Source organism: Rhinoraja longicauda, unplaced genomic scaffold (genome assembly GCF_053455715.1).
Source record: "Rhinoraja longicauda isolate Sanriku21f unplaced genomic scaffold, sRhiLon1.1 Scf000504, whole genome shotgun sequence".
Taxonomy (NCBI): Eukaryota; Metazoa; Chordata; class Chondrichthyes; order Rajiformes; family Arhynchobatidae; genus Rhinoraja; species Rhinoraja longicauda.
The window spans coordinates 64,708-80,020 of NW_027601721.1; the positions used below are offsets into that span (position 1 = coordinate 64,708).

Below are 15,313 nucleotides of genomic sequence, written 5' to 3' on the forward strand. Positions count from 1 at the left end.
GTGACGCAGGGTTTTAGACCATCAGACAGAGTGGAGTTAGACCATTCGACCATTGTCTGCTCTGCCATTCCTGGCTGATCTGTTTTTCACTCTCAACCCATTCTCCTGCCTTCTCTCCTTAATTTTTGACACCCTTATTAGTTAAGAATCTATCAAACTCCGCTTTAATAACACTCTTTTTCACTTATTCCAGCTCTCTGTATTCTGCAAATGTCAAATTACAGTCTTCAATGCTCCACATCAACCTAATTACAGCACAAACTGCGTTACAATCTTGTAAATCCTACAACCAAAAGTCTGTAGCCTCCTTGTGCTCTGGTATTTTATTTCATTCTTCACATGTGTAAATTATTATGTTTTATTCTTAATTGTTTACTGTATGTCACATTGTTACTTGCGAGCAAAGCACCAAGGCAAATTCCTTATATGTGTACATACTTGGCTAATAAAATTTATTCAATTCTATTCAATTCAATACCTAGTTGCAGTTCTGTGTGATCTGCATACCCTCAATTACAACCCGTTACACACCACATTACAGTCCACCTGCTTTTTCTGTCGAGGTATATTGCAGTACAGTGCACCAATACCTCTGAAAAGTTAAACGTCATTATTTGATTTTCGTAAGTGAGAGGAGCTAAATTATGCCACTCGGCCCATCAAGTCTACTTTGCCATTCAATCATGGCTGATCTATCTCTCCCTCTCAACTCCATTCTCCTGCCTTACTCCCCATAACCCCTGACACCCGTACTGATCAAGAAACAATCAATTTCTGCCTTAAAAATATCCACTGACTTGGCCTCCACAGCCTTCTGCGGCAATGAATACCACAGATTCACCACCCTCTGGCTAAAGAAATTCCCCCTCATCTCCATTCTAAAGATGCATCCTTTTATTCTTATGCTGTGCCCTCTTGTCCTTCGACTGGAAACAATTTTAAGAGAATCCAGTGGCCCAGTCATTTATTTTTCTCCAAATGCATTTGAACTGCTAGTCAACCAGAATTCTCTGAAGAGAGTAACTGATAGCGATGAATTAAAACATTACAGTCAGCATATCAGAACCAACATTAAAAAACATCAAGAGCAATTATCCCTACAGTAGTTTACCAACATGCTAAAGATGCTGTGCACCAACACAGTGATAACTCAGTGGGAATAATTATCTCTCAAATTAAAAATCATCTGAAAGCAACTGATCATATTCACAAATGTATCAAGTGGTACACACTTTATATTCAAAGCTGCCTTTCCTTTGAGAGAAATATTTTTGGAATGAATCAAAGTTGAAAAATCTATGTCCATTTCCAGGTACACTCAAATCACAGCAGTACAGAACAGTACTCTCTCCAAGAGATTATATCTGTCATTAGTGTAGATTTATTGGATAATACTGTGCAGTAAATCACAGGGTGACTGCACAAAGTGTACATTGCGCTACAGCTAAGGCAGAAATGTGCAGTTTTTCAGGAAGCAAATGTTACACTTAACTTTATTTATGTCTTATTCTTAAGCTCTTTTCGTAATCTAAGACAAAATCATTTCAGACAACTTCAATTACGGATTCTACCTCAGAGATCACCATGCCTCGATTAAAGCATTGAATGATAAAGTAAGCAAAACCAACATTCTCAAGGACCAAATACCACAAGAGTTTACACACGAAGATGGACACAAAAAGCTGGAGTAACCCAACGGGACAGTCAGCATCTCTGGAGAGAAGGAATGGGTGACTTATCGGGTGGAGACCCTTCTTCTGCAGTTCCTTCCTACACAGGAGCTTACACAATGTTCTCTCATGTTTTAAAACTGCATTTAAATCCAATACAAATTATTCCATTTAAAGGTTGTGCATTAATTTGGGCCGTCGCAGTCTGCTTCAGTGGTTTTATTTATTCATTGATCTGAACATGGGGTTCCCTGGCTGGGCTGACATTTATTGCTCATCCCTAATGGCCCTGGACAAACTGGCGGTGAGCTACTTCTTAAACCACTGCAGTATTTTAATGTGAAGGCACTCCAAGAAATGCACAATTTGACACAGATTTTCATTTCACCCTTATCCAAAGTAGCTGGAGGAGGAATAAACAAAAATGTACAATTCAGTGCAGAAGAAGGGTCTCTACCCGATAAGTCGCCCATTCCTTCTCTCCAGAGATGCTGACTGTCCTGCTGGGTTACTCCGGCTTTTTGTGTCCATCTTCGTGTGTAAACTCTTGTAGTATTTAGTCGTTGAGAATGTTAGTTTTGTTTTCTTATCATCTTGTGAGGCCGAGGTTAAGTGGCTGTCAGAACAGATTTGGTAGTGTTTCTCGACACCCAATAATTTTGTTGTACAGATTCTTGTTCTGCATGCTATCCAGTCAAATCAAACTATACATGAGTACAACAGACCCTCCTCTGGAACAGCAGACAGAGAGTTGCCATAATCCAACACCATCTTGCAATCTGAAACGTACGATCTTGGCCAAGGAGATGTGCAATTTCTTATTTTCTCATTTCAAGCCCCGGTGTGGTGGCGGCACTGGATGGGTGAAGTAGGGCGGCACTGGATGGGTGAAGGTGGGGCGGCACTGGATGGGTAAAGTAGAGGCGGCACTGGATAGGTGGAGGGGCGGCACTGGATGGGTGGTTGAGGCGGCACTGGATGGGTGAAGTAGGGGCAGCACTGTATGGGTGAAGTTGGGCGGCACTGGATGGGTGAAGTAGGGGCGACACTGGATAGGTGGAGGGGCAGCACTGGATGGGTGAAGTAGGGGCAGCACTGGATGGGTGAAGTAGGGGCAGCACTGGATGGGTGAAGTAGGGGCAGCACTGGATGGGTGAAGAAGGGGCGGCATTGAATGGGTGACATAGGGGCAGCACTGGATGGGTGAAGGAGGGGCGGCACTGGATGGGTGAAGTAGGGGCGGCACTGGATGTGTGACATAGGGGCAGCACTGGATGTGTGACATAGGGGCAGCACTGGATGGGTGAAGGAGGGGCGGCACTGGATGGGTGAAGTAGGGGCGGCACTGGATGGGTGAAGAAGGGGCGGCACTGGATGGGTGAAGAAGGGGCGGCACTGGATAGGTGGAGGGGCGGCACTGGATGGGTGATGTAGGGACGGCACTGGATGGGTGAAGTAGGGGCAGCACTGGATGGGTGAAGTAGGGGCAGCACTGGATGGGTGAAGTAGGGGCAGCACTGGATGGGTGACATAGGGGCAGCACTGGATGGGTGACATAGGGGCAGCACTGGATGGGTGAAGGAGGGGCGGCACTGGATGGGTGAAGTAGGGGCGGCACTGGATAGGTGGAGGGGCGGCACTGGATGGGTGTAGTAGGGATGGCACTGGATGGGTGAAGTAGGGGCAGCACTGGATGGGTGAAGAAGGGGCGGCATTGGATGGGTGAAGTAAGGACGGCACTGGATGGGTGAAGTAGGGGCAGCACTGGATAGGTGAAGTAGGGGCAGCACTGGATGGGTGAAGTAGGGGCGGCACTGGATGGGTGAAGTAGGGGCGGCACTGGATAGGTGGAGGGGAGGCACTGGATGGGTGAAGTAGGGACGGCACTGGATGGGTGAAGTAGGGGCAACACTGGATAGGTGAAGTAGGGGCAGCACTGGATGGGTGAAGTAGGGGCAGCACTGGATGGGTGAAGTAGGGGCAGCACTGGATGGGTGAAGAAGGGGCGGCACTGGATGGGTGAAGAAGGGGCGGCACTGGATGGGTGAAGGGGCGGCATTGGATGGGTGAAGTAGGGGCGGCACTGGATAGGTGGAGGGGCGGCACCGGATGGGTGAAGTAGGGACGGCACTGGATGGGTGAAGTAGGGGCAGCACTGGATGGGTGAAGTAGGGGCAGCACTGGATGGGTGAAGTAGGGGCAGCACTGGATGGGTGACATAGGGGCAGCACTGGATGGGTGAAGTAGGGGCAGCACTGGATGGGTGAAGTAGGGGCAGCACTGGATGGGTGACATAGGGGCAGCACTGGATGGGTGAAGTTGTGGCGGGCCTGGCCCATTGCCATGCCATGGGCTCCTCCCGCTGCTGCTCCGTGCAGCTGCCGCAGGCTGCGCCCGATCCACTCGCTCGCTGCCGTAGTGCCTCCCGCGACCACCTCCGCCAGCACCAGCGACCACCGCAAACGTGCCGTCCGTCACCTCCAGCAGCCGCCCCTCTGCCCCCGTGCGCCAAGGTCGTTCGCCGTGTCCCGCTCTCCAAGCCGATCACAGAACCTTTGGGCGCTTTCCAAGGGCACACGAGACAACCCCTCGTGGACCGATCTCAGCCGCTAACTTTACCCTTCATCCTCCACCGCCGCCATCTTAATGTTAAAGACACATCATTGCAGATGCTCACATCATGGCAGCACTGGATCGATGAACTAAATGTCGGCCTGACACAGCACGACGCTGTCAAGATCGCACACCAAAATATTCCCAGACACTAACTTCCAAACTTCAACATCCGAGTGAACTTTCACTGAATGAATAATTCAAGCTGTGCAGTCCCGAGGCGATAAAATTATTCCATCCCTTGCTAATTAATAAACCGGTCTGGTTCATTTTCTAATACTTGTAGAGTGAAATGTTCTTGTGGATTAAAATGTTGCTGGCAGAGATAATAAAAAATGTATAAAGTATCTATTAAGAAAATGGACATCTTACATATCAAACCATAAAACACTTTCAGAATCCAGAACCAGATTTAGTATGAAAAGTGTTTCATTTGGGCATCTTCCAAATTTTCAGATCAAACCAACATACATCTTGAACACGGACAGAAAAGAGGATATAAGCCAAATACAGGCAAATGTGATTCGCTCAGATAGGCAACTGGACAACAGAGACAAGTTGGGCCGAAGGGCCCGTTTCCATGCCGTGTAACTCTATGACTATATCTCCTCTTTTACAATAGACAATAGGTGGAGGAGGAGGTCATTCGGCCCTTCGAGCCAGCACCACCATTCAATGTGATCATGGCAGATCATTCTCAATCAGTACCCCGTTCCTGCCTTCTCCCCATACCCCCTAACTCCACTATCCGTAAGAGCTCTATCTAGTTCTCTCTTGAATGCATTCAGAGAATTGGCCTCCACTGCCTTATGAGGCAGAGAATTCCACAGATTTACAACTCTCTGAGTGAAAACGTTTTTCCTCATCTCCGTTCTAAGTGGCCTACCCTTTATTCTTAAACTGTGGCCCCTGGTTCTGGACTCGCCCAACATTGGGAACATGTTTCCTGCCTCTAACGTGTCCAACCCCTTAATAATCTTATATGTTTCGATAAGATCCCCTCTCATCCTTCTAAATTCCAGTGTATACAAGCCTAGTCACTCCAGTCTTTCAACATACGACAGTCCCACCATTCCGGGAATTAACCTAGTAAACCTACGCTGCACGCCCTCAATAGCAAGAATATCCTTCCTCAAATTTGGAGACCAAAACTGCACACAGTACTCCAGGAAGGAACGTTGCACTACATAACCCTAGGCATTAATTAACATCTGATACCTCACCCATATACTATTACTTAGGCACAAGTAAAGGAGTAGATACTGGCTAAAAGGCTATTTGATAACACAGAACACAACAATTGACTGCAAATCTGTCCTTAAATATGCTCCTCAGTCGACGAAGCAAGGAACTGCAGAAGGTGGTTTTGATAAGACGACACAAAGTGCCAGAGTAACTGAAGAAGGGTCCTGACCCAAAATGTCATCTATCTATGTTCTCCAGGGACGCTGCCTGGCCCTCTGAGCTACTCCAACACTTTGTGTTCTTCTGCTCCTCAGTAGTGTTCATTGATAAGTAGGAAACCACGATGACCCTGCTACTCTTTGTGGTGACCCGAGATGAACCATGAGGCCAATTCTCTGAATGCATTCGAGAATGGTGGTGCTGGCTCGAAGGGCCGAATGGCCTACTCCTGCATCTATTGTCTATTTTCTAACTCATCTGTAATTCCAACTGCATCCAACTCAGTGCAGATCTGCATTGACCTGATGCCCTTTACGTGCAAGTCAGTGTCTGAGTGGATAGTGAACATAACAGGAACGAGAAAGGTGTAGGAAAGAATTGCAGATGCTGGTTTAAATCGAAAGTAGACACATAAAGTTGAAGTAACTCAGCGGGACACACGGCATCTCTGGAGAGAAGGAATGGGTGACTTTTTGGGTCAAGACCCTTCTTCAGACTGATGTCAGGGGAGTGGGCGGGACAGAGACAGAAAGATTGGTGGGAGAATTGAGAATAATAATGCATTTTATTTATATAGCGCTTTTCATATACTCAAAGACGCTTTACAGAGATTTTGAGAACATAGGGAAATGAATAAATAGATAAATAAGTAAATAAATAAATGAACAGAGAAAGGAGACAGAAGGTGAGGTGACCTTCAGTGGTTGAAGGCAGTACTGAACAGGTGAGACTTCAGCGATGTTTTGAATGTGGTGAGTGTGGAGGAGTCTCTAACGGTTTGGGGTAGTGAGTTCCATAGGGTGGGAGCAGCGATGGAGAAAGTCCTGTCCCCCCAGGATCTGAGTTTGGTCCGGATGTGGGGGGATAGGAGATTGGCAGCGGCAGAGCGGAGGGTGCAGATGGGAGTGTGCCTGTGGAGGAGGTCGGTCAGGTAGGATGGGGCCAGGTTATGGAGGGCTTTGTAGGTTATGAGGAGGATTTTGTACTGGATTCTCTGGGGGATGGGGAGCCAGTGGAGTTTATAAAGGACGGGGGTAATATGGTCACGGATCGAGGTGTGTGTGAGTAGACGGGCAGCGGAGTTTTGAATGTATTGAAGTTTATTGATGATTTTTGAGGGTGCGCCATAGAGGAGGCTGTTGCAGTAGTCCAAACGGGAGGTGATGAAGGCGTGGATGAGGGTTTCTGCAGCTGTGGAGGAGAGGGATGGACGGAGACGGGCAATGTTTTTGAGGTGGAAGAAGGCTGTCTTTGTGATGTGTTTGATGTGTTTGTCGAAGGAGAGGGTTTGATCAAGGATGATTCCAAGATTCTGGATGTGAGGTGAGGTGGATACTGGGAGACCATCAATGTTGAGGATGAAGTTTTGGGTGGATTTGGTGAGCGTTTTTGGACCAATGATGATGATTTCAGATTTGTTGCAATTGAGTTTGAGGAAGTTTGATTGAAGCCAAGATTTTATTTCAGTGATGCAGTTTGTCAGTGTAGAGTGTGTGGTGGGGGAGATTGACTTGGTGGAGATGAGGAGCTGGATATCATCGGCGAAGCAGTGGAAGTTGAGACCATGACGGCGGATTAATTGACCAAGGGGGAACAGGTAGAGGATGAAGAGGAGGGGGCCAAGGACTGAGCCTTGGGGGACACCTTAATGGAGGGGAGCAGTGGGGGAGGGGATGGAGAGAAAGGGAAAGCAAGGCCTATTTGAAGTTAGAGAAGTCAATGTTCATACCGCTGGGGTGTAAGCTACCCAAGCAAAATACGAGGTGCTGTTCCTCCAATTTGCGCTGGGCCTCACTCTGACAATGGAGGAGGCCCAGGACAGAAAGGTCAGATTGGGAATGGGAGGGGGAGTTAAAGTGCTGAGCAACTGGGAGATCAGGTAGGTTTAGGCGGACTGAGCGGAGGTGTTCAGCGAAACGATCGCCGAACCTGCGCTTGGTCTCGCTGATGTACAGGAGTTGACACCTGGAACAGCGGATACAGTAGATGAGATTGGAGGACGTGCAAGTGAACCTGAAAGGAACGAGAAAGTGAATTATTCTTTAAAATGAATAAATATTTATCTATCTGTCTTCCTATTTATCGGCACACACTGTATCTCATAATATTTTAAAGGTTTTTAGATGAGCACTTGAATCACCAAGGTAAACAAAGCTGTGAATCAGGAGTTGTTGAATGGAATTAATGTAGATGGGCACTTGAGACAGAGAGAGAAAAAAAAACAAAGTGCTGGAATAACCCAGCAGGTCAGGCAGCATCTCTGGAGGACATACGAAAATAACTGCAGATACTGGTTCAAATCGAAGGTAGACACAAAATGCTGGAGTAACTCAGCGGGGCAGGCAGCATCTCAGGAGAGAAGGAATGGGTGACGTTTCGGGTCGCGATCCTTCGGGTTTCGACCCGAAACGTCACCCATTTCTTCTCTCCTGAGATGCTGCCTGTCCCGCTGAGTTACTCCAGCATTTTGTGACTACCTTCTCTCCTGAGATGCTGCCTGTCCCGCTGAGTTACTCCAGCATTTTGTGTCTACCTTCTCTGGAGGACATGCTCCATCTCTGGAGGTGATGCTTCAGGTAGGAACTTCTGATGGTTAGCAATGAAATATTGGGTCAAAGGGCCTGTATAACTCTATAACTACAGGGTTATTCACATTTCTTCTCTAAAATTGAAGCTTGCTCTCAAACATTACGTGTCAGAATGCAGGGACAGTTGTATCATACTGAAGTATAAGAAAATAACTGCAGATGCTGGTACAAATCGATTTATTCACAAAATGCTGGAGTAACTCAGCAGGTCAGGCAGCATCTCGGGAGAGAAGGAACAGGTGACGTTTCGGGTCGAGACCCTTCTTAAGAAGTTACTCCAGCATTTTGTATCATACTGAACATTTGTATAACCAAAGTTAACTTCCATACATTGGAATTTATTTCATTTCACTGACACCATGCTGCCTTTACTTCAATTCAACCTCACCCAACACTTACGTCCCAAGAGTATTAACACAATATTTTTAATCTCCTCTAGCTACGAGATGATACCTCCAAGGATGAATGGATTTGAACCTTGGCCCGAGATGAGGAAGTTTTCATCTGAATGCATCAAACGTTTGACATTTGCGACTTAATTAAATAGCCATAACTTGAACATAATATTTTATCAGGGGTAAAAATCCAGACTTCATGTTAGATTATTTTTAAGAGCAATGTTATAATGTATATAAAATATGCATATTAATATGGTAAAGGTTCAAAATTCCTGTCTGTTCCAGTGTGGCATTTAAAGCAATTAAGCTTAGACTTAAACAAATAATCAAACCCTCTTCTACCACTCCTGTCCACTGCTGACATATAATTTGTGCAAAATGACCAAGATCCTAAATGAAAAATCCAAAGATCGACATTGAAAATAATCTGAAGTGTCGAGGTTATTAACCTTTGGCACAGGGATAGTGGGGAAAGTTTCAGTTTTGGGAATAATTGAAGGATTACTTCAACAACTTAGTTCCATCCTATTATAAAAGCTAACACGGTACCAACCCTTCTGCAAGCTTTGTTTTTATAATTTTCACACAGACACAGCACATCAGTAAGAGCTGCCTCACGTAACAAATGTCCATTGGCCACAGCTGGGTTGTGCAGCGCTTCCTACTCATTGATAGTGCACAGGGACTTGGTAGAAAGCAAATAGTAATAGCAGTGGGATAAAGACAGAAAATGCTCAAAACACTCAGCAGATCAGTTATTACATGTGACAATAAATAACATTGCAATAAAAGGTCATCAGGTTGACAATTAGCCCACTGCGGACCTTTCACCGTCCGGCGCGGCCTGGAACTTGGCAACTTCAACAGCCTGACCGCGGGAGAAGACGGCAGGGGAAGAGAAAAGACATTCTGGCCTTCCATCACAGTGAGGAGGGGACTAGAGGGTCTCACTGTGGTGGATGTTTCATTTCTTTTTTTTGTTTCTTTCTTTTTTTGTTTTTTTGTTTGTGTTGGTTGTGATTGTGTGTGAAATTGTTTATTTTTATTGCTCTATTGCTGGACTGTGGGTGACCTTTCATTTCACTGCACATCTTGTATGTGTATGTGACAAATAAACTTGACTTGACTAACTAATGACAAAGACTCGCCAAGCTCTCAGGCCCCTTGTGGCTTGCACAGCCTGTCAAGTCAACTCCACTTGACAGGTTACAGGAAGCTGAGAGCATGGGCAGCAACAGAGATACCTATTGAACAGGATCAGACCCCGTCAGATCCACGGGAAGGCCAAGGAGGACTCCCTCACCATCCTAGCAACAGATGTTTCACCGCTGCCGGGTCTGTCACTCGGCCTCAGCGCGGAGCAGAGTTTGGGGCTAGGGCAGCAGTCAATGTAGGGGCCATGGCCAGGGATACAGGGGACATTATAGGGGTGGGAGCTGGTGGGGGGGGGGGCGCAAGGGTCATGGTTGCAAGTCTGAAGTCCAGGGGGCTTCAGTGGGGGGAGGGAGGAAGGAAGATAAAGCTGAGGGCAGGGCCAGTGAAGGGGCTGGGGACAGAGACCAAGGTGCAGCAGGCTGAGGGGCAAGGGGACAGGCTAAAGATTGCATGGAGGCAGGGCACAATATAGGAGCCCAGGTTGCAGGGAGTAGATGTAGGAGATGGGGATGCAAGGAGACCGGGGGGATAGGGGACTGTTTAGGGGTCCAGGCTGGAGTTGCAAGGGGTAGAGGCAGGAGGCAGGGCTGGAGGGAGGGGATGGATTAGGGGCCCAGGGATGCAGGGGGTAGAGGCAGCGGCCCGGGGACAAGGCTGGGGGCAGGAGACAAGTGCCGGGGGCTGAGGATGCAGGAAGCAGGGTGTTGGGGGACAGTGAATAGGGGACAATATAGGTAGGTGCCTGTGCAGGAGTTGCAGGTGGTAGAGGCGTGAGGGGCGAGGACAGTAGAGGGAACAGGGCTGGGAGCAAGGCTGGCACAGGGTACATGACTGGAGACAGGGGACAGTATAAGAGCCTAGGGAGGCAGGGGTTGAGGCAGGATGCAGAGGACAAGGCGGGGAGCAGGTCTACATTGTAAGGGCCCGGGGACACCATAGGGGTCACGGGCTAGGGGGCAGTACATGGGCCCGGGGACACGCTAGGGAACAGGGGGTGGGGAACAGGGGGTGGGGAACAGGGGGTGGGGGACAGAGGGGAACTAGGGGGACAGAGGGGAACTAGGGGGACTAGAGGGGGACGGGGGAGACGGAGGGGACGGGGGAGACGGGGGAGACGGAGGGGACGGGGAGACGGAGGGGACGGGGAGACGGGGGGGACGGGGAGACGGGGGGGACGGGGAGACGGGGGGGACGGGGGGGACGGGGGAGACGGGGGGGACGGGGAGACGGGGGGGACGGGGGAGACGGAGGGGACGGGGGAGACGGAAGGGACGGGGGAGACGGAGGGGACGGGGGAGACGGGGAGACGGAGGGGACGGGGAGACGGAGGGGACGGGGGGGGAGACGGAGGGGACGGGGGGGGAGACGGAGGGGACAGGGGGCTGGAGGGGACAGGGGGCTGGAGGGGACAGGGGGCTGGAGGGGACAGGGGTCAGGGGACAGGGGACAGTACATGTCAATGGGCCCGGGGACACCATAGGGGTTAGGGGGCAGGTGTTAGGGGTTAGGGGCCAGGGGACAGTACATGTCAATGGGCCCGAGGACGCCCTAGCGGACAGGGGCTCTGACCAGGGGTCAGTACCGGGCCCCGGCCCCGCTGACTGCCGCTGTCCACCGGGTCGCTCCGCCTCCGGCCTTGTCCCGTCCGCTCTCCGTTTCCACAGCGACGACGACACGAACCACCTCAGCCGCCGCCGCCGCCGCCCCGGCTCCCCACCCACCCACTCACCCGCCGAGTGTTGCACAGGCCGGCGCCGAAGAAGCTGAGGAAGAGAAGGAGGCCGCTGGCCATCACCCCGCGGCACGGCTCCATCACGGCGGCGGCGGCGACGGTTGTAGAACTACAACGGGCGACCGGGAACTACAACGCAATGCACTGTGGGACACGGGATGAGGCACGATGGGATACTGGAGGACCAATGGCGAGCGGCATGCCGGGATGCAGGAGGATTGTCTCCCAGCTGACGTGATGGAGGAGGGACCGCAGTGATGGGGGGACCCCAGTGATGGAGGGACCCCAGTGATGGGGGGACCCCAGTGATGGGGGGACCCCAGTGATGGGGGGACCGCAGTGATGGAGATGGTACCACATGTGATGGAGGGACCGCAGTGATGGAGGGACCGCAGTGATGGAGGGACCCCAGTGATGGAGGGACCCCAGTGATGGAGGGACCCCAGTGATGGAGGGACCGCAGTGATGGGGGGACCGCAGTGATGGAGGGACCCCAGTGATGGAGGGACCCCAGTGATGGAGGGACCGCAGTGATGGGGGGACCGCAGTGATGGAGGGAACCCAGTGATGGAGGGACCCCAGTGATGGAGGGACCGCAGTGATGGGGGGACCGCAGTGATGGAGGGACCCCAGTGATGGAGGGACCCCAGTGATGGAGGGACCTCAGTGATGGAGGGACCCCAGTGATGGAGGGACCGCAGTGATGGAGGGACCCCAGTGATGGAGGGACCCCAGTGATGGAGGGACCGCAGTGATGGAGATGGTACCACATGTGATGGAGGTTAGTATGGGTGCCAGGGGTTATGGGGAGAAGGCAGAAGAATGGGGTTAGGAGGGAGAGGCTCCCTCCTGGGCTTGTATACACTGGAATTTAGAAGGATGAGAGGGGATCTTATCGAAACATATAAGATTATTAAGGGGTTGGACTCGTTAGAGGCAGGAAACATGTTCCCAATGTTGGGGGAGTCCAGAACTAGGGGCCACAGTTTAAGAATAAGGGGTAGGCCATTTAGAACGGAGATGAGGAAAAACTTTTTCAGTCAGAGAGTTGTAAATCTGTGGAATTCTCTGCCTCAGAAGGCAGTGGAGGCCAATTCTCTGAATGCATTCAAGAGGGAGTTAGATAGAGCTCTTAAGGATAGCGGAGTCAGGGGGTATGGGGAGAAGGCAGGAACGGGGTACTGATTGAGATGGTGGTGCTGGCTCGAAGGGCCGAATGGCCTACTCCTGCACCTATTGTCTATTGAGAGATAGATCAGCCATGATTGAATGGCGGTGTGTACTTGATGGGCCAAATGGCCTAATTCTGCTCCTTTCACTTATGAACGTGTACTGCGGTGATGGAGGTTCCGCAGGTGATGGAGGTACCGCAGGTGATGGAGGTACCGCAGGTGATGGAGGTACCGCAGGTGATGGAGGTACTGCAGGTGATGGAGGTACAGCTGGTGATGGAGGTACAGCTGGTGATGGAGGTACAGCTGGTGATGGAGGTACTGCAGGTGATGGAGGTACAGCTGGTGATGGAGGCACCACAGGTGATGGAGAACAGTAGGTGATGGTGGAGTACAGCAGGTGATGGAGGTACCGCAGGTGATGGAGGTGCAGCAGGTGATGGAGGTACCACAGGTGTTGGAGGTACTGCAGGTGATGGAGGTACCACAGGTGATGGAGGTACCACAGGTGATGGAGGTACCACCGCAGTGATGGAGATACCACAGGTCATGAAGGTACCACAGGTGCTGCAGGTACCACAGAGATGGAGCGCAGTTCAGTTAATTTCAGTTTAGTTTATTGTCATGTGTACCGAGCTACAGTGAAAAGTTCTTGTTGCATGCTGGCCAGTCAGCGGAAAGACATTGCATAATTACAATCAATTGAGGTACCACAGTGATGGAGGTACCACAGGTGAAGGAAGACATTACTTTTCCCCACTCCAAATATTCAGTCTTTCTTGATAGGAACATAGGTCCCTCACTTATTCTGGATCTATCCACTTCCAAATCTAAGTTTGAAAATGCTGGGTATCAATTCTTTAATCATTGACAGACACAATGTGCTGAAGTAACTCAGCAGGTCAGGCAGCATCTCTGGAGAACATGGATAAGTGACGTTTCACAGAATGCTGGAGTAACTCAGCGGGTCAGGCAGCATCTCTGGAGAACATGGATAGGTGACATTTCACAGAGTGCTGGAGTAACTCAGCAGGCCAGGCAGCAAATCTGGAGAACATGGATAGGTGACATTTCACAGAGTGCTGGAGTAACTCAGCGGGTCAGGCTGAAGAAGGGTCTCGACCTAAAACATCACCCATTCCTTCTCTCCAGAGATGCTGCCTGTCCCGTTGAGTTACTCCAGCATTTTTGTGTCTATCTTCGATTTCAACCAGCATCTGCAGTTGGTCCCTACACTGTGTGACTGTGGTAGTGCGCTGGATGCAGCAACAGGGAAGCCAGGGGCCCGACCCCTCGCTCACTCCCCCTGTCCCCTCGTACCCAGGAGTTCAACCAGACAGAGGGCCGCTGCCGCATTGAGACCAGGGAGTTCCACAGCAGCTTCATACTGGAGGGAGCAATGAGGGAGGACGAAGCCAAGTACAACATCGTGGTGAAGAACCCAGCCGGAGAGGACAAGGCCGCCATCGTCGTCAAAGTTGTCGGTAGGTCTGGAGGCGGGAACGGGGTGTCGGGGTACGAAGGTGGGGCGGCCGGAATGGTGGGGGAGGGAACAATGGGAACAAAGGGATGAGTGCACACTGTGGGAACATCAGTGTGATCATTGGGATGAGTGGAAACAGTGCGATGTTTGCACTAGTGGGAGAGTCTCGGACTAAAGGTCACAGCCTCAGAATTCAAGGATATTTTTTTAGGAAGAAGATGGAGAGAAATTTCTTTAGTCAGAGGATGGTGAATCTGTGGAATTCTTTGCCACAGAAGGCTGTGGAGGCCAAGTCAGTGGATATTTTTAAGGCAGAGATAGATAGATTCTTGATCAGTGTCAGGCGTTATGGGGAGAAGGCAGGAGAATGGGGTTAGGAGGGAGAGATAGATCAGCCATGATTGAATGGCGGAGTAGACTTGATGGGGTGAATGGCCTAATTCTACTCCTATCCCAATGACCGTATGAATGGGAACAGAGGGATCAGAAATATCTGGGAATGGGTGGGACTGGCGGGATGAATCGGAACAGTGGGACGTGTAGAAAGTAACTGCAGATGCTGGTTTACACCGAAGATGGACACAAAATGCTGGGACAGGCAGCACCTCTGGTGAAAAGGAATAGGTGCTTTGGGACCTGATCCTTCTTCAGACCACTGTTCGGAACAGTGGGATGAATGGGAAGAGTTGGAAAAATTGGAATAGTGGGATCAATGGGATCAATGGGTAGAATGGGAATAGTGGGATCAATGGGAAGTGGGAAGAATGGGAATAGTGGGATCAATGGGAAGAGTGGGAAGAATGGGAATAGTGGGATCAATGGGAATAGTGGGAAGAATGGGAATAGTGGGATCAATGAGAAGAGTGACCCACTGAGTTCCACTAGTACTTGTTGCACCCTATTCATGTGTCTGGGATGTGTTGCAGAGTTGACGTTGAATTGGGTGTTGGCAGGGCTTTGAGGTCCAGGCTGTTGGCCACCAAGATGTGGGGCCCATCTAAGTTCTGAGATGGTGCGGTTCTGCTGCGGTTCTGGTGCAGTTCTGGTGCAAGGGGGAGTGAGCAGCCCTGTTCACGGCTCTTTGTGTTACAGATGTCC

At 50.2% G+C, this 15,313-nt stretch overlaps 1 protein-coding gene across 1 annotated transcript in view; it reads right to left on the reverse strand.

Moving 5' to 3' along the window:
• Window positions 1–11,689, reverse strand: part of emc10 (ER membrane protein complex subunit 10) — a 60,029-nt gene extending 48,340 nt beyond the window's left edge. The window contains exon 1 of the mRNA XM_078395367.1: window positions 11,558–11,689. Coding sequence (XP_078251493.1) covers window positions 11,558–11,641 — 84 coding nt within the window. The 5' untranslated portion in view covers window positions 11,642–11,689. The remainder of the gene's footprint in view (window positions 1–11,557) is intronic.
• Window positions 11,690–15,313: the final 3,624 nt, after the last annotated feature.